Source organism: Muscardinus avellanarius (assembly GCF_963383645.1).
Source record: "Muscardinus avellanarius genome assembly, chromosome: 1".
Taxonomy (NCBI): domain Eukaryota; kingdom Metazoa; phylum Chordata; class Mammalia; order Rodentia; family Gliridae; genus Muscardinus; species Muscardinus avellanarius.
Genome location: NC_137786.1, coordinates 88,851,779 through 88,870,358, shown reverse-complemented (window position 1 = coordinate 88,870,358; position 18,580 = coordinate 88,851,779). Strand labels below are relative to the sequence as shown.

The 18,580-nt window shown below is 35.3% G+C and overlaps 1 protein-coding gene across 19 annotated transcripts in view; it reads right to left on the bottom strand.

Annotated features, from left to right (window-relative positions):
* Positions 1-18,580, bottom strand: part of PAM (peptidylglycine alpha-amidating monooxygenase) — a gene marked incomplete at both ends in the record, with an annotated part of 173,109 nt that overhangs the window by 30,026 nt on the left and 124,503 nt on the right. For 8 of the 19 annotated variants that reach the window (XM_080711033.1, XM_080711044.1, XM_080711045.1 and 5 more), the window contains 2 exons: positions 9,910-10,039; positions 17,934-18,257. In XM_080711033.1, coding sequence (XP_080567159.1) covers positions 9,910-10,039; positions 17,934-18,257 — 454 coding nt within the window. Of the gene's footprint in view, positions 1-9,909; positions 10,079-17,933; positions 18,258-18,580 lie in introns of all 19 variants that reach the window. The other 11 variants (XM_080711046.1, XM_080711048.1, XM_080711047.1 and 8 more) reach the window with 3 other exon arrangements.

Here is an 18,580-nt window from a genome sequence, read left to right as displayed (position 1 = left end):
TGCAGTTTAAACCACACAGCAGAATCTAGAAAAAAAAAACACATGGAACTAAGGAATGGAAGAAGTATCATCAACAAAAATATATAAGAAATCCATGGGAACATATTTCATTGAGAGGGAAAATTTTGTTAGAAACCAATTTAAGAATTTATGAGGTATTATTATATCATGGGAGACTTGTGAAAGATAAACACTCAGTCACTCATTGGTGCTACTGTGAACACAAAGGAATTTATCCTGTATCTGAAACTATTTTCAATATGAATTTCCTTACTTAAAACATCATAATTATTCCTCTAGCAAACAAAGGTACTGGATTCAATAATCAATGGTCATTTTTTCCTGACTTGACTATGGTATTGAATAACTAAATTTCCAAACATCTAAGATGTTATGCTCTAAGTTCCCCATTCATGTGTAATAGGATAGTTGCTATTTATTAACTCTTTTAAGATTTAAGTTTTATATTCTTCATTATTCAGAAACATTTCAGGGCTTTGTAAAACCTGAATAATAGCTACCTAAATTATGTGAAAATCATTTTTTCCCTGAATAGTAAAAGTTATAACCTCTTTTCTTGTTTTTGAAATAAAATATTTGAGATAATAGTACATTCATATGCAGTTGTAAGAAATGACACAGAGAGTGTTTGTGTATGCTTACTTAGCTCCCCTCTGTGACAGTGTTTTGCAAAACTATATACGGTATCACAAACAGGGCACTGATATTAACAAAAATCTTCTGATAATATTTAGATTCACCATTTTCCCATTTAATATTCTAAATTTTTTAAATTCTTAAAGCATATTTGCTTGGGCATGGAATATACTAGTTCATTACTCTTCTGCCCTACCTCTACCTAGGATTAGTAATAGGGAAAACTGTCATGTCCTCATAATTCTTACCAAGTGCTACCATTTTATATGTAATGTTCTGACTTACCACCAACAGCTAACAATAGTGGTAGTCCAACAACACCATTCTATGTCCTCATAGGACCACAGCATATCAGGTGTTAGCATACTTAATTCTATATCTCCTCTTCCCTACAGAATGATTAATCATATAGTAAGCCTGATAAATTTACTAGCTCTCAGGTTCTCAAAGAATGAGGTGCAGTAAGTTTATAAGATAATTGCTTCCTTTCTCTTGTCTTATTATTCCCTTAAATATTCACTATCAGCCCTAAATCTCTGGTCATATTACTTAAAAGGAAAAATAATTCCTAAAATTTACTGATGAAGGGCAAGTAGAAGGGGGATTATTTTCGTCAGAAGCATACACAGAACTTCTATGACTTAAATTGTTTCTTACAGCTCCATTTTATTTCTTCAGACACTAAAATATTTCAAAACATTATTGTTATTCACTAGCAGTCAGGTAAGGTCAGAATCACAGACCTGAATCATTGGGCTTGGTTTCCAAGAAAAAGAGCTGTGTTAAGGAAGAAAGATAAATAATCCAGATGCACAGTTCTGTTTCAGTCAGGTCAAATGAAAATGTTGTAGTTGATAAATAGGGAAGTGAAGAGCATCCTTTATCAATGATACTGTTCTACACTGCTCACAAATGTAGAAAAAGTGGATCAAGTTAAAGATGGATAATGTTTTGTTGTCAAAAACACAATTTGTGTGTGGGCACCTACTCTTTCAATGGGAATGTCAAGTTTGCAGTAGCAACGATAAACAGCAAAATTAACTGGCTTGAGCATCATACACTTTTATTTCATTATCTAGTTATTGGTGTTGCAATAGAAAATTGTGAAATGGAAAATGAAGAAACTGAAAGAAAATAAGTAATAAAGCTAAATAAGACAGAGTAAATGAGTCATATTTTTATAATCACAACTGGATTCACAGAAAATAGTTTTTCAACTTCTCAGTATCTTATTTTAATGTGACAATAATGTTGGTGTTTCTTTCAAATTTCATTTGCTACCACAAATTACACTTATGTCATGTATGTGTTAAAGGGCACTTCATGCATTGTATAAGACTCGCCAATTTTCCACAGTTTTGTAATGATTATACATATACTGTGATTGATCTTCCCTTGTTCCATCAAGGAGCTCAGATCTTAGTCAAATTCTTAAAGTTACTGATTAGGAAATCTTTTCACATAACTTCACCCTTGCAAAACCAAGAAAAAAATACAAAAGAAATAAAACCATAACAAAACAAAATCCAAAGACAAAATACTACTTACATGAGCACCATTTAAATATATTAATTTACTTTAGAAATGTAAATAAGTTAAGAAAAACAGAGAATTCTTAAGAAGAACATAGCTTTAAAGGAATTAACCACAACTCAATAATCCTGACCACTTCATTTAAAGTCTTTGTGACACCCTCTAACAGATGCCCATATATTTAAACTGGCAGCATCGAGGGACATTCAGTCACTCAATTGATTGGTTATCTAGTCCCAATCCTCTCACTTGGGATGGATGGAGTTTCATGGAACAGCTGGCCCTTGGTGTCATGTAGGGTAAATAATAAAGAAATAGGCTTTTTTTCCTTAAATGAAAAATCACACACACACACACACACACACACACACACACACACACACACACACACACACCTGCCACATAAAGTCGTTTATAAACTCTCTTGTAATTCAAAGAAAGCTAACCCTTGAACAGTTCACAAATGGATGTCAGATTATAGAGCTGGATACACCGTTGCTATAGCAAACTGCTTATTTTCTGTTCTAAAGGCAGCTCCCCCACATTATAAACCACAGAAAGGTCTTTATTTCAACCACATTTAACTTTTTACAGGATATAATAATACCCTGTACATTTCACACAGTGCCTGGAGCACTGATGAGTTTTGTTTGCTTCTTTGAAAAAGCACTCAGCTGAAAAGACTGAACGGCATCTTATGGGCTGAATTCATCAGTTCTTTATTTTAGCAGTTTGAATCCCCCATTAATGATTTTTCACATTAGCAGCTAATCAAACAGTTTAGATAAGGCTGAGAAGAAATGCTTTGCTATATTCACACACACACAAAGAGCTAGACTAAGGAGGAAATAAACTTTTGTGCCATCAATCAAAATTAAGGGAATGTAAAATAAGTAATAGCAACTGAAGAAAGAAGTGAAATATAATGTTTTAATTATATGAATTAAGAAGCTAGAGAAAGAAACATAGATGTTCAAGTGAGAAAATACATGGAAATATACCATCTATGTTAGGAAAGCAAAGACACATCACACAAAGGCTGGAGACTCTAAATGGAATGTAATTTTATATCATGTTAAAAAATACTTCAGAGTATATATACATTGCAAAGATCCCCATGATGAGAAATAGAGAATGCCAGACAAAGAAATGAGTATTGATATTTAGTGCCCTAAGAGTCTGATCTAGGGACTCCTCAGATAATGAAAAGAACAAAGAACTGGGCATCATGGCACCTGAGCTCTGGATTCTGTTGGGTCAATAAGGACCCTGGGCAGAAGTAATTTAAAAAAGAGTATTTTGTTATTCAAGGTATGAGGTAGTCATTAAAGCCTTCATTTTTGAGATAGGAATTGAGAATCAAGAAGTTCAAATATTCTGATGCAATCCCAAAGCTAGGAAATGGTAAACAAGATTCAAGTCCAGGTCTAATGTCCTTTCCTCTTACTGACATTGATTTCTCTGTTTTGGAGAATATCCCAAATTCGCATTCAAGGCATATATATATTGCATATATATTGCATATATATTACACACATATATATTATATACACACATATATACATATTTAATTTATACATATACATATATATATACCTTGAATGTGAATATATATACATATATAGAGATATGAAAGAATCAAATAAAAAACAAGAATTAGAGAAAGTGGAATAAAATTGGAAGAAAATAGCTTAAGTAAAGTCAGAAATGGTGAAATAAAAGAGATAAAAATATATGGGAAAGCCGGGCATGGTGGCACACGCTTGTAATCCCAGCATTTGGGAGGCTGAGACCAGAGGCTCGTGGTTTGTGGACAGACTTAGCTACTTAGTGAGGCCCTCTGCAACTCAGTGAGACCCAGTTTCAAAATAAAGGATAAAAAAATAGGGCAGGGGATGTAGCTTGGAGGTCAAATGTCCCTGGGTTCCATCTCTAGACCTGAAAAAAAATATATATATGAACATATTTTTGTAGAAAGAGAATATTTTTGAAATATTATAGGAGCATTGTAAAAAAACAATACTTTTATAGAACTCAGATGTGAAGATACTAAGTGCCATTCAGTCACTTTGAATTCTCTGTTTCAGGCCCACTTAAATGTTAAAGTATAAAAGAAACTGCAGATGGAGAAATGGAATTCCATGCAGATATTTTAACTGAGGCTCTGAAAAAAATGAGTGAGGCAAGTTTCGAGTTTAACTTTTTCTCTAAGGAAGTAGACTTATAAAATAATAGATCTAGGCAAATTTCATAAAACATTGAGAGATTCTTTGTGACTGTGAATTTTCTAAAAATGAAACTTGTAAAATCAACCATTCAACTATTCACATATTACAAACAACATCTATAAAGATATGAAAGGCAGGCTTAATAGACCTAATACAAGCCTAGGAGGACAGCTCATTCTCTGGTCAATTAGGATTAAAATAATATATCTGTAAATTGAAACAATTCTAAATCTAATAATGTGAAACATAATTGGAATAAAGCCTTTAATTCAATTCCTTAAAAACATCACTTAAGTATAAATTCTTGGTAAAAATTTCAGCAGAACTTTATGAAATATATTTGAAAATTATAGGAGATCACAAATTTAACATAAAAACAGTGATATAATTGCTAAACATGTAAATATTGTCATTTTTTACTGGTAAGTGTCTATAATACACATCAAAGAAAGTAACTGTATCATCATGGATTAGATATAAAAAATGAGGTATTGTGGACACGTCTAGACCAAACACATTAAAGGCCTGAAAAACAAAATTGCCTTCATATGAAAGTAATCATGTCAGCATCAATACTGGTTGAAGGCCAAAGGACCATTTCATCTACAAAAGATGCCTTTCTTCAAAAATGCAAGTAACTGACATGAAAAAATGGGAGTAAATCCATTCTGAATTATTGTCACGAGAGTGGACTTGGATTGGAGTTTATCACAAGAACTTTGTAAGATCTAGAAGGGTCTTATAACTGGAGAGCATGTGCTGATGTAGGAGATTTCTTGATATTGAGCGCATTCAAGCACAGAACAATTACTGAGGATGTTGTAGAAAAGGTGTGTGCAGTAGAGAGGTGGCTAGAGATGAACTCTGGTTGATGACTGCAGACACTGTACTCAGTGTATACTCCCTCCTTTGTGAATGAGACCTCACTTTTTCTTTGGATAACTCAACAGTCTGAGACCCAATTTCAGTCAATTTGTTCCAGACGATATTTACCCGCATGTTCTAGAGATAGAACAAAAGTCAGGCTAAGCCAAAGAGTGGATTTCATTCCTCTGCCCACAATAACTGGTTTGATGATAGAGGAGATATGTCAGACCAAACAATGCCACAAAGACTCAACTTTAGAGCTTTCTGTTGACCTATCAGGAATGGAGAGTATCTCTTCCATGGGATGAGTGTGATAATGTGATTTGGAAGCTGTGAGGGGAGAGGAAGGACAGCAGTAACAAAGACCGGGAAACAGAGCCAACCAGAAGGAAATGAGTTGAAGACTTTATGGGCTACCGTAGCCTTTGAAGTTTTCATGTATACAAATGAATAAATTTCCTTTTAGAGAAGCTAGTTTGTGTTGGGTCATCTATCCTTTTGTCAGTAGAAAGTATCTGAAGTGACACAACCTGGAAGATCCTTTCCAAATTTGTGTGAAAAAATGATGTAAGGGATAACATTTTTTTTTTTTTTTGGTGGTACTGGGGTTCCTGGAAGCCCTTCTATCTCCGGGCTACACTCCCAGACCTATTTTTACATTTTTATTTGGAAACAGGGTCTCCTAAGCCAGCACGTGCGGCTAGCTTCGAACCTGCGCGATCCTCCTGTCTCTGCCTCCCAAGCGTGGGGATTACAAGCGTGCGCCACCACGCCCGGTGTAAGGGATAACATTTTAAATATCTAAAAATTAGGGGCAAGATTTGTAGTTTAGTTAAGTGAGTTAAGTAGTTTAGTTAAGTGATATGAGTCCTTCATGGAACAAACCAACTGTTGCAGAGATACATGAAAGAAAGGGCAAGGAGGAAGGCTTTGATTGCAATCCTGATTTTAAGATAGAGACCCAGGAACAGCTGTTACTGAGACTGGAGCTACCCAGCTCCTGCTGAGAGGCATTTAAAGATTAAAGAGCTCCGGCTGCCATGCTGCCCTGACATCAGGGCAGACAAGAGGCTCTTTAAAATTTCATTACTCCCTGCTGGCAATAGGCATTTTTTATATCTGCTAGAAGCTTCTTAAAGTAGCCATATTGAAGTAAAGGATATACAGGAGGAAAATGGAGATAAGACTGAGAAAGGGGGTGATAATTATTTTTCAGAAGGTTAGGTAGTTTATTAGTATTATTGATGTTATTTTAGTTGCCATGTTCATTGGCATGATGAAGTTAAAGAGTAAGCTGCTCAAGATTATCGGGTAATAATGAAGAGTAATCATACTTATAACGACAGCTGCAATGCAATGATATCAAAGGAATGGTGGGTACTGACTATTAATTAGGCATTATTAACTCCAAGCTCTGTTTGACTCATAAAAAATTGATCATCTCCTAAGAACTATGTGATATAGAGTGATTAGATTTTCCTCAGAGCAAGCCCTCACCTTACAGAACTTACAATTTTGTGCACCTGACAAATAGGACAAAAAGGATTCCAAGAAAAATCAATACAGGATTTCTCACTATCCAGACAGCATAGTAACAAGAATGCAATTTCCACCTAATCTTTAATTTCTATCAACATATAATAAATTCTAGAAGAAGGTGCTATCTTAAATGGAGAAGAAAAACTATATATCCTGTCCATTTTATCCTGTGTAACATATATGTGTGTGTGTATGTGTAAAAGGCTAGCCACACATGACCATTGTGTATACATGGCCATTGTGTGTGTGTGTGTGTGTGTGTGTGTGTGTGTGTGTGTGTGTAAAAAGGATGGCCACACATGACTATTAAAAGAACAGAGCCAAAGCAAATTTTTTCCTTTGAATAAATCCAAATATATTTCCTAGTGAAATAATTATGGAGTAAACTACTTCTCTTCATGAATATTAAAGAAAAGAGTACTCAGAAGCAAAAATCTTAGGGCCAAGAAACAATTCTTTTAAAACCAGTGAATGTAGAGACAACCAGAGGGCAACAGGCAATGAGAAGGAGAGATAGAGGAGAGAGGTGAGAGGAGAGAGGGGAGAGAAAGAGAGAGAGAGAGAGGATGAATAGAAATATTATTATATCTGAAAGGTAAAGATGAAAGAGAAAGAAGAAACAGCATCTGTCAGTTGATGTATTTTACGTGGATATACATACCATGGCTTTGGCAATGAAACTGGAATCTACTTCTACATGACACTGGTTACCCAGATGAAAAGCTAGATGCCAGGAAAAAGCAATTCTTCAGCTAGGACTGTCATTTAAGCCACAGAAAATGCTCTTATGTGGCTCCTATTTCATAGTTGTGTGTCATGTCCTACCCCAAGCTGGCTTTTATTGCTCTTTTTTTTCCCTATGGAATGATTCCAACTTTTGCTGTTTACTTGGAATGAATATCATATTAAAAGAGAAACTTGGACTTTGTCCAATTTAGCTTTGGCCAGCTGAAACAGTATCAATGGGAGAAAATGATGCTGTAATTTTCTTGTCTGGTGAATTTTCTTGTCTGGCTAGAAATCCATGCAGAAAATGTAGCAGTATTCATTAAAATGAAGAATATAGTACAATGAATAGTAATAGTTTGCTTTTAAAAGCACTTGTTAAATTACCATTAGATGTTCAGTAATGGCTAGAACGATGTAAGAGAGACGGAAGAATGGGAATGCTGAGTTCAATGGTTTGCTTTGAACTCTGAAGTGATCTTGTTCTCAGATTCCACTTGCAAGTGTGACAAATAGAAAGTACAATTAAATAATCAGTCTATTCTGAAATGTTGGAAGAATTGCACCTTCAGCTACACAAAGGAAACTGCATGTATGCATATGTGACAGAGTAAGTTTAACATAAGTTTAATCAACATCTATGAAAATGGAAGAAAAACAACCGACCCATACATGTAGATCACCACATTTTTGCCATGAGCCTCTACATAGGTAAGTATGGAAGGAGAGATCAGCTAGACTTGATTGACAAGATATTTTAAATTTCACTTTCAAATGTTGACTTGTAATAAAAGAAGTGAATAAGTGGATATTCATACCTCAGGAGAATTAAAAGAACCTGATAAGTTTTGGAGCTAACTTTAAAAAATACAACCATGTCCTGTGCTTACAATCCTATTGAGGCAGCATTGCCAAGGGGTTCAGTGGGTACATGGGAACGACCTGAAGTCTGGCTTTGCCACTTGCTAGGATGACACTAAAGAAAACACTTGTTTACTCATCTGCAAAATGTGAATGATCACAGTGATAACAGTGTCTTTTATAAAGCAATTTGTGTAAGCATTTAGAACACTGACAGGCCCACAGTAAACATTCAATAAATATTAAACTTTTTTTTTTAACCCAAATCCTTTCTATGAAGGTAGTGAAATGAAAAGTTGAAAAAGGAAACACAGGGATATTAGGAAACACAGGGATATTAGGCAGTCCTAGTGTTATTTTTAAGTCTTTGATATTCATAAAAATGAGTAAATTTGAGTAATAAATTAATTCACATTAAAAGATGAAGGCTACAGTACTATTTGCACACATGTAGTGGCCAAATTGCTCCATTCACAGTATGCAGAAGGTTGTTATCAATGCCATGGAATGGTGGAAGGGAAAGGGAGAGTCCAATGGCCTTAGAGTTGTTTGCATCTAGGCCAGAAAATAAACAGAGTATTTAGCCGGGCATGATGGTGCACAGTTGTAATCCCCACGCTTGGGAGGCTGAGACAGGAGGATCACATAGGTTCAAAGCCAGCCTCAGCTACTTAGTGAGTCTCTCAGCAACTTAGTGAGACCCTGTTTCCAAATAAAGTATAAAACAGGTCTGGGAGTATAGCCTGGACATAGAAAGTCTCTGGGTTCCACCCCCAGTAACACATACACACACACACACACACACACACACACACACACAGCAGAGTATTTAGTCAATTTGTTGAATGCTTATCATGATCAGCTTCTTTGAAGTTTTAAAATATTTCAGCAAGCACTGACTGAACCTCTTTTAATATTTCCCTTTGGGAAAGGAAGGTACTTTCAAGGAAGAAGAAGAAAAATGATAATTAGGCAGAACTACCAATCACTGGTACTACCTTTTTTCAAACATAAACTAGTGGGTGAGACTACTTTGTTTTAAAATGCATATGATTTCTTCTTTGCTAATGATCAGTCATTCAAAGCATAAATATATATATTAATCATAAAATTCATGTATGAAATATACAAGATGATATGGAGATATAAAACACACATTTAGTCCTAATTCCTGAAAGAGGCCATGGAGGATGAGGAGAAAAAATAATCCAAGATATATGACTTATAGTATCATTACTCTGCATATCATTAGTCAAAAAATGGATCCTGGAAATACTTACTCATCACTGGCTACTAACAACAAACAAGGAGTCATTCAGTTTTTTAATGTATCTCCACAAGGAAGTACCCAACACTTCTTGTATAGTGTTCTGGATGCTGCCCACCCCCCAATCAAATTTAAAAGAAACTTAATAGTTATCTCCCATTCTTCTTATCTTAATAAAAATGATGTGCACTCATTTTTACTTTATGGCCTGAAGGGGAAAAACATACTTACTTTCCATCCCAGACATGGTCGCCTCTGTGGAAAATCACCAAGTTATTTTTAGAGTCCAGAGCCACTCCAGAGACTTGGCCTGGCAACAAATATACTCCAGGCCAATCCAGTGCCTCCTCTACATGGAAATCTAAAAGAGAAATCCATACATTTAATATAAAATCAAAAACTGGGGTAACCTCACAAATAACGACAATGGGTATAAGAAACTCATGCAGTAACATCATTAGATGCAAAGAAATTAAAAATAAATCAAGCTGTGCTCTACATTTATAAATTATATGACATGCACATGCTAAGTAGCTTCTTAAGCTATGAAATAGTGACTGTGAATTTGTCTTGAGACTATCTGCCCTCTTTTCTGTTGATTAACAGCTGGCCCTTAACTCATAAAAAAAAAAAAACACTTTGAAACTGCTTCCTTCTTGATGAAATTCTTATTTTAAATTAATATATTTGGGAACTGTAGGGGCATAGATGGCATAATTTTAATATAATGATTTTAAATGTTGTTAATAAGCATCATGAATGGGCAATAAGCCTATCACTCTATGTATCTCTGTTTCCCAAGTAAATTCTGGATGTTCAATATAAACTAGCGCCATAATAAACTATTTATTGGGTATCCCTTCTACAAGAAAATAAAAAAATCCATCGAATTTATCCTAGCTTATTGTTCCTGTAAAATATGGAACACTCTTTCCCTATCTATATTTCATCATTTCCTAGCAAGGGAGAAAGGAAAAATGTCAGAAACTCTGTGACTGGATGATTTCCAAATTTCTCTCTTTTATGATTGGAATACACATATCCTCAGAGAATATCTGGGTTCCTTTGTGTTAATTCCTTTTACAAACATACTCATGAATAAACAAGTACAATGTATGGAGTGTCTATACTAATGAAGATATATCACTGTGAAGATATCTGTTACAGCTATTGTATCAGCATCAATATTTTCCCCTCCTGTAATGAGTCATCAGAGATGCTGAGAAGTAGAAAAGCCACAATTCTGGCCTCATTTCTCCTTCCCACCTCTGAAGGGTGTGGCGCCATGCAGTGACATCCTGGAAGTCAGACATTTGAGACTAATGAAAGATGGGGAGCACAGGGTTGGCATGGTCAGCTCTTGAAAACTCGAGAGGATGCTGATATGAGACTAAGCACTTGAAAATAATTTTATCAATTATACAAAAGGGGAAAGTGAACCTTTTCATCCAGGATATTTTTTTCCTCTGAACATTTATTTTTTTCTACAATATAAACCAACAAAACAGCACAATCAATAGAAAGACTACAGCAGTTCTGCCAATAACTTTCATTGAAGCATCTTCGACATTTTCTAGTTTGTATTCTCAATAAGGCACTCTACTAGATGCTGAGAGCACAAGCAAATAAAACATGGCTTTTAGCCTTTAATGAATAAAAATACATAATGGGGATAATTCAAAACATAGGATAACTATGAAATAGGATGAAATAAAAAAAAACAGGAACCAAACACTAAGGACACAAAACAGTTCAAGAACACAGAAGTAGGCTAGGAGATAGTGAGACACAGATGTACACAGAAAGGAGAGAATATTTATGCTTTTACTGAAATGTAAAGGTGGTTAGGTACAGAAGTGAGCAGAGAATATTCTGGCTAGAAAAAAACAAAAAATATGTCTATAATTCTAGACCATGTAATAATGATACTTAGAAACCTGGAGAGGAAGCCTGTGTGTGTCAGGTAGTTGTTGGGGTGTGGGGGAGGGATAGGGACAGGCTAAGCCAATGCTGACATCTGTGTTGAACTCAGATAGGAAAATGTATTGTATTATTTACCACAGCAAGAAAGGAACCTGTTTTAACAATGAACATGTCACTTTTAGCTGTGGTGTCTTGACCCTTGCTATGATTCATTTTAATGCATATTGCAAGTACTTTTTGAGTAACAATAAAGAATGGAGTTGGGAAATAATTTACTTTTTGAAGTATGTTGGAGGACATAAGGATGCCATTTATACGCATGAGTACTGTGATATGCCTTCTTGAATTAAAGAGAATGGGGGAGCAGAGTTACAGCTGGCATGCCTGAATTTGCAAATAACACTGGGCATAGCAGTGGACAGAAATGGAGCTCTGAGATGAAAAGCATCCATCATCTATCATGCTTGCTTGTGAAATAGGAATAAAGGTTGCAAATTACTGCCACAGGCAATTGGGAGCCACTGAAGGCTTTTAAGCAGAAGGTGACATGATTAAAACTCTGTTTTTTGAAAGTTAGCTCTAGAAATAAGGTATAATAATTAGAAATGTCTGGATCATGTGATGACTGGATAAATCATTCCCTGAACAAAATGTTTTAAACTGTTCCAAGTTGCTTGGAGCTCAGGATGCACTTCACTCATTCTTATCTTGGTCACAACTTGTCCATTGAGTTGTCATTGCCCTGCTCATTCGCCAACCCCTGAAACTTCTGGATGGACTCCAAGTGAATATCACAGCTCACAACAATGTAGGTATTTAATTGCTTTCATCAGTTTCTCAGATCCCACAACAACTACAACTGGGCAGAATTCCTCGAGGGCAGAATCACATCTCAGCCACTGTTTTTGTCACTAAGTCTCACACAGGGCTTGGTCCGTGTCTGTTCTAATAAATGCTCTAAACGGAAGCCTCTGCCAATAGTTAGCTGTATATGTTATCAACCAGCCCTAAGACACACTTAGAATCTTATAATTCATTTTCACTACCTTTTTATTTTCTAAACAGTGCTGATGATCCTGTGAAGATACTCAATAAAAATTCAAATCAGCTAATTACTTTCATTTAAGATATAATGAACACATCTAGCTCCTGGAACCTTTTTATTCAGTGGCCCACCAACCGATCTTAGGAGCTAAGTGCTTATGAAGGCAGAAAGATACTAATTCTGAAACAAAAATATGCAATGTTCACCCAAAATGCATTGCTGTAGGGTAAACATGAATTTCATAAAATATTGGAAATTTGGTATAAATAACTTTAATCTGGCTGTGAATAATCCCAAGTATCATATGCCATTAGATGGGTTAAGTGCTTGAAAGTCTACGAAAAGCATTGACACCTATGTTGTTTTGAGCTGTATCATACTATTAAAGACAATTTCAAATCTTTACTAGAGAAATTGTACAATAAAATATATTTGGATTTTATCTTTAACTTTACATTTTTAATCAAAAAGAGGTTAGAAATTCTAGTTCCAATTTCTTGTAGTCTTTAAGAAATGATTCAATATGTGACCAAGTTAGTTCTGTGGGCTTAGGGATTTTTTGTTTGTATTTGGATTTTTTAATTTAACTTTTTTGGAAGTACTGAACTGAACCCAGAGACATTATACCTTTGAACTGTACCTCCATCCCTAATTTATATTTTGAAATGAGGTCTCACTAAGTTGTTGAGGGTTTTGTTAAGTTGCAGAGGCTGTACTCAAACCTGTCATCCTCTTGCCTCAGCCTTCCAAGTACTGGGATTACAGGCATATGTCACCATGCCTGGCTGATTTATAATTTTAATTAAAAAATTACATACAAATTTCTTACACATGACCTTAAGTAGTTCTGACTCTATATATGAGCTACTTTACATTCAGATGTCAAATTATAGGATTATTTCAAGCTTGATTGCTTATTTAAAAAATCTGAATTTGAAAACATATTGGAGGAAATGGTATTTAAAAAATAAATATATATTAGACATAAAAATAAGTGAAGAAAACCCTCCTGAAATTTTAAAATGGTAATTTTTCAAGTGATATATAAAACTTTATAATTAATAAATTATGTTATTCTATGAAGAATCCTTGTACTCATTATAAATAAAAATAAATATTTAGCCTCATTTTCTGACATATATTTAGAAATAATTAATACTATTAGAAAAATATTAAACATTGCTATTAAAATTACATTAATAAATCACTAAGAGAATTTTGTACCTTTCCAAGAAAAAGATTAATGTTAGTGATCAATGTTGCTTTCACATAAAATTATTAATAAGTATTTGAAAGGGCATTCATTTATCTGTGTTACATAAGGGTCAATAGAACCAGATAAAGTTGAAAAATATTTTCAAATCAGGACTATGATGTTACTTCAGTGCCACAAGGCTCTTCACATGTAATCCTAAAGAAAAAGAACCTCATAGAATATTTCCAAAAATGAAAACGTGGTGGCTGCTTTTCTTACACTTACAAATTTTTATCTAGTGAAGAAAAGATGCTTTATTTGGGGTAGGGACTGTTATTTATAAGAAGTGCCAGCAATAACTATAATTAACTAAAGCTATGGGAGAAATATTTATACCAAAGACAGAAAGAAAACAAGAATTAATTATAACGTTTCATTTAATAGGAACGAAGTGAGAAAGAGAGGTAAGATATTAGAAGAGACTTATCAACATTAGGAGAATTACAGCTTCTTTCGATGTGAATGGTATTTTTATCTTGGGCTGACTGTTTGGACACTGACTGAAAAAGTAGGACCACAGCTAATCTACACCTTGAGTTATGACCTTTGTAGACTGAGATGATTGGTTGACTCAAAAAATGAATTATCTGATCCATCTATCTAGTTGGTTTATATTTTTGTGAGGTATAGAATAACAAAGTGATTCAAAATAAGAGTCATGCCAGTCATGGTGGCACACGCTTGTAATCCCTGCGCTTGGGAGGCTGAGACAGGAGGATCGCGCAGGTTCGAAGCCAGCCGTGCTGGCTTAAGAGACCCTGTTTCCAAATAAAAAATATATATAAAAAAAACTAGGTCTGGGAGTGTAGCCTGGAGGTAGAAGCGTTTCCAGGAACCCCAGTACCAGCAAAATAAATAAATAAATAAATAAATAAATAAATAAATAAAATAAGACTTGGGAACAATTCTGCCTGGCTTTGCATCTGGATTCCGTGAGTTGTGATGCTTTGAGCATCTTTTCATGCCTCAGTTTCTTCCTCTCTAAAACAGATTTATAAATAGGTTGTTGTGAGGGTTAACTAAATTAATGAATCTAAAACAGTTTGAAATAAGTGCTATATATTTGTTTGTTGTTATTATTCTCTTTTTTTCCAGACATAAAAATTCAGTTTTTAAAAAAAGATTTATTTATTTTTGTGTGTGGGTCTGTGGATGAAACCCAGGGGCATTTGACATCCAAGCCACACCCCTGCCCTATTTTTTATTTTTTATTTTGAAACAGGGTCTCACTAAGTTGCAGAGGGCCTCACTAAGTAGCTGAGGCTGTCCGCGAACCGTGATCCTCCAGTCTCAGCCTCCCAAATGTTGGGATTACAAGCGTGCGCCTCCATGCCTGGCTAAAAGCCTCATTCTACCAGAGGTATTTGGTAAGACTACACTACAGGGAAGCAGATGACTAAAATAAGTTATAAGGCTGGTCTCTAAAATTAAGTGACAGTTGTTCATAGGAACTAATGAAGGTTTAAGCAGTGAGGGTCCAGAATTCCAGGGAAGTATCTCTGACTTGGACAAGCAAGTTACTTTCTATTGAAGTATAAAGAACTGAAAAGGCATGGTGGCACATGCTTGTAATCCCAGTACCTAGGAGACTGAGACAGGAAGATCGAACGTTTGATATCAGTTTGGGCAAATTAGCGAGCTGCTATTTCAAAATAACAAAAAGGGTTGGGATGTAGCTCAGCACTAGTGTGCCCTTGGGTTTAATCCCAATAACACACATACAGGGATGTGCACACACACACACACACACACACACACACACACACACTAGAAAGAACTAGAAGATGTACATTTGAAGTCACAAAGTCCAAGTTAACTCCTCTTGGCTTCAGTTTCTTCTCTTGAAAATTATGTCTCAAAGATAAATGACTCTGACCTATAATGTCAAGCAACACCATAGCCTTACACATCTGTTTTAGTGTAGTCTCATATAAAAAGTTACTTTCTTCTTTGCAGCTAATACAATTTTTTTTCTAGCAAATTAGACACATAGACAGTTAATTTCTCCAGACTATTAGGGTACATTCTCAGCTTTGCCTGGGGTCAAGAAAGGGAGAAACAATTGAAGATTATACAACAAATTTATTCTCCTGTCCATACCTTGTAGAATATGCATGTGAATATCTACTTATTTTCGTTTTGCAAAATGGAAGTTTTCTGGGGATAGGTTTTCCTCTGGTTTACCCAAAAGAGTGTCAAAGTGTCAAATAAAATTAGTCATTGCATTGTGTAATAGTTTGAGAGAGAGAATTGGCTTTTAGAAATAATCTAAATATGAAATTTGCTATTTTTCTTTTATAAGAGGTTTTGGAATTAGAGTATTTAAATAACACTAAATCACTTTAGAAAGGCAACACATGTGGATTTTCTTTATGTAACTAGAACTTTTGCTATGATTCAGCAATGCATTAAGTTCAGTAACATTCACTCAATATATAAGATGAAAGGGAACTTCCCAAACCAGATCCTGAGAAAGATTTATCTCTGGACCACTGCCATGTGATTGCCCTGGAATGTGTGAGGAGATTTGGCAACTAAATATATTTCCTGTATTTTAAGAATTTCTTTCCGAGCAAGCAGGCTACAGGAATACAATGCTGTAGGTCAGACTCTGATTTTTACATTTATATCTATGATGCTTATAAATGACCATGATATCATTTCAAATCCAAGAGTAACAAGGGCAAGTAATGGAAGTAAGTATACTGTAAGTCTAACATTTCACATCTGAGCAGAACTGTATTCTCATCAAAGAAGCCTTTTGCCTTTTATATTTCCATTCAGGCTGGCATTCCTACCTGTTTATGGGGGCATGCCACGCTGCACATCTCTAGGTACCTGACTCAAAAATGACAACTCACTTCTTCCATAGGATTTGAAAATTTAAAAAAATATTTTAAAGACAGGTGATTCTTAGGCAAGGACATCCAGGGACCAACTTTTTTGAGAAACATATTTAATTACTGTAGGATGAATTAGAGCAGGGTTGATGCTGTTTAAATATGAAGAGTCAAAAGTCTAAGTTTCAGTTAACATCTCATAAAGACCATTTGGCCAATCCCAGTGGACAAGGCTTGAAATTTCTGTGTGAGTAAAAGGTGCTGCATGCTAATTTTTTTCAGTTACAAATAAAAATCAGCTGGGTGTTGAATAATTTATGGCTTCCTGCAAAGCTGCATTTGAAAACATCAAGCTGGCAGCCTGTGCCATTCTAGCCCACACATGGACAGCTGCCATGCACGCATATCGGTTACTTTTTTGGAGATTATCTCCACATGCTGTATTATCTGGCTTTCCACATTAGCAAGCAACGTGAAACACAATCAATAGCACTGAGGCCACAACACAATTAAAGACACAAGATGAGGCACCCATAGCTTGCTGGTACAGAAATCTGAAGGGAATAGGCATAGTCCTCAAATTACAGAGGCCAATTTTGGTTAGAAACGAAGATAAATCTGTTAGTTGTTGACTTACTGGAGGTCCCCTCAGAAATAGTTTTCCAATTAAGACAGCCACTGATAATGGCATTTAAGAAATCAAATTCATAAAGAAATCGTTATGTTTTGTAAATCAGTTGGACTGGAATGTTGAAATTGAGAGACTCCTTTGAGAGAAATTTAATTACTTTTAAGGAAGATAGTGTATAAGTATTGTGTACACTGGGATTTACATGTCAGATTTTGAACTTTCAATTTCTTTCTGTTGAGCAAAATGGAAAATGTTCATTTGAAACCCTGAATTTCATATGCAACCCTTCCCAAAATGATTCAAGTATTTTTGGCCCTTGCCATTCTGGTTCACCTATGGAACAGACACTGAATTTAGGTGGTATTGCCACCTCCCCCCCAAAAGAAAGAACTTCCTTCAACAAAGGTGGCATCTGATAACCCAAATCTGAATAATGCTTTTGCTGATACGTCTTTCTCATTGATTAGTTTTATCACCCAATAATTTTTATTCCCTTCAGATTTTGCTAATGTGGATTGTACCATTTCACACTTATTCCTTAAAAGAAACCCTACAACGCACCTACTGTGTGATCTGGTTCCCAGGTGCCTTCACCAGGTGGGGGCTGCTGTAATGAGAAAACTCTGCTCTCTGCTGGCCTCAAATTAGGTTCTAGTTTGTGGAATTTGTGAATTCTATCTCTGACCAGAATAGCATTGCCCCTCTCCTCAGGTTCTGCACCCTCTCTGGCATCAGACCGACCAAGATCCTTTTTCTGGACTACGTTTGCAATCTCAGCTACCAGGTCTGACTCTGATTCTGCCTTTTCTGTAGGATTATATTTGTGCACATGAACAACATCTTCCCTTTCTCCTAGCAGCTTGGAAAGTAGTGAATAGAAATCACCTGTGGGAAAAAAGAGGAGAGATAAAGAGGTAGAGGGTTGATACCATGGCAAAATTTACAAAATTTGAAGCCTTAAAAATATGATCTCTTGATTCTTCTTGATCTCAGACTTTCAAGTATAGAAGAAAGAAAACAAAGAATTTCTAGAACAGTGAAAGAATAATTGACCTTCACATTTCATTTCAATTTCATTTCATATATCATCTACTTCTTTCTCTTATTTCAGGAGACCATATACTATGCTTTGTGGATTTATTAGTACAAACAAAATAGTGCATATTTTACTGCAAGATACATTTTCAGTTAATGGCTTTCATAGTATA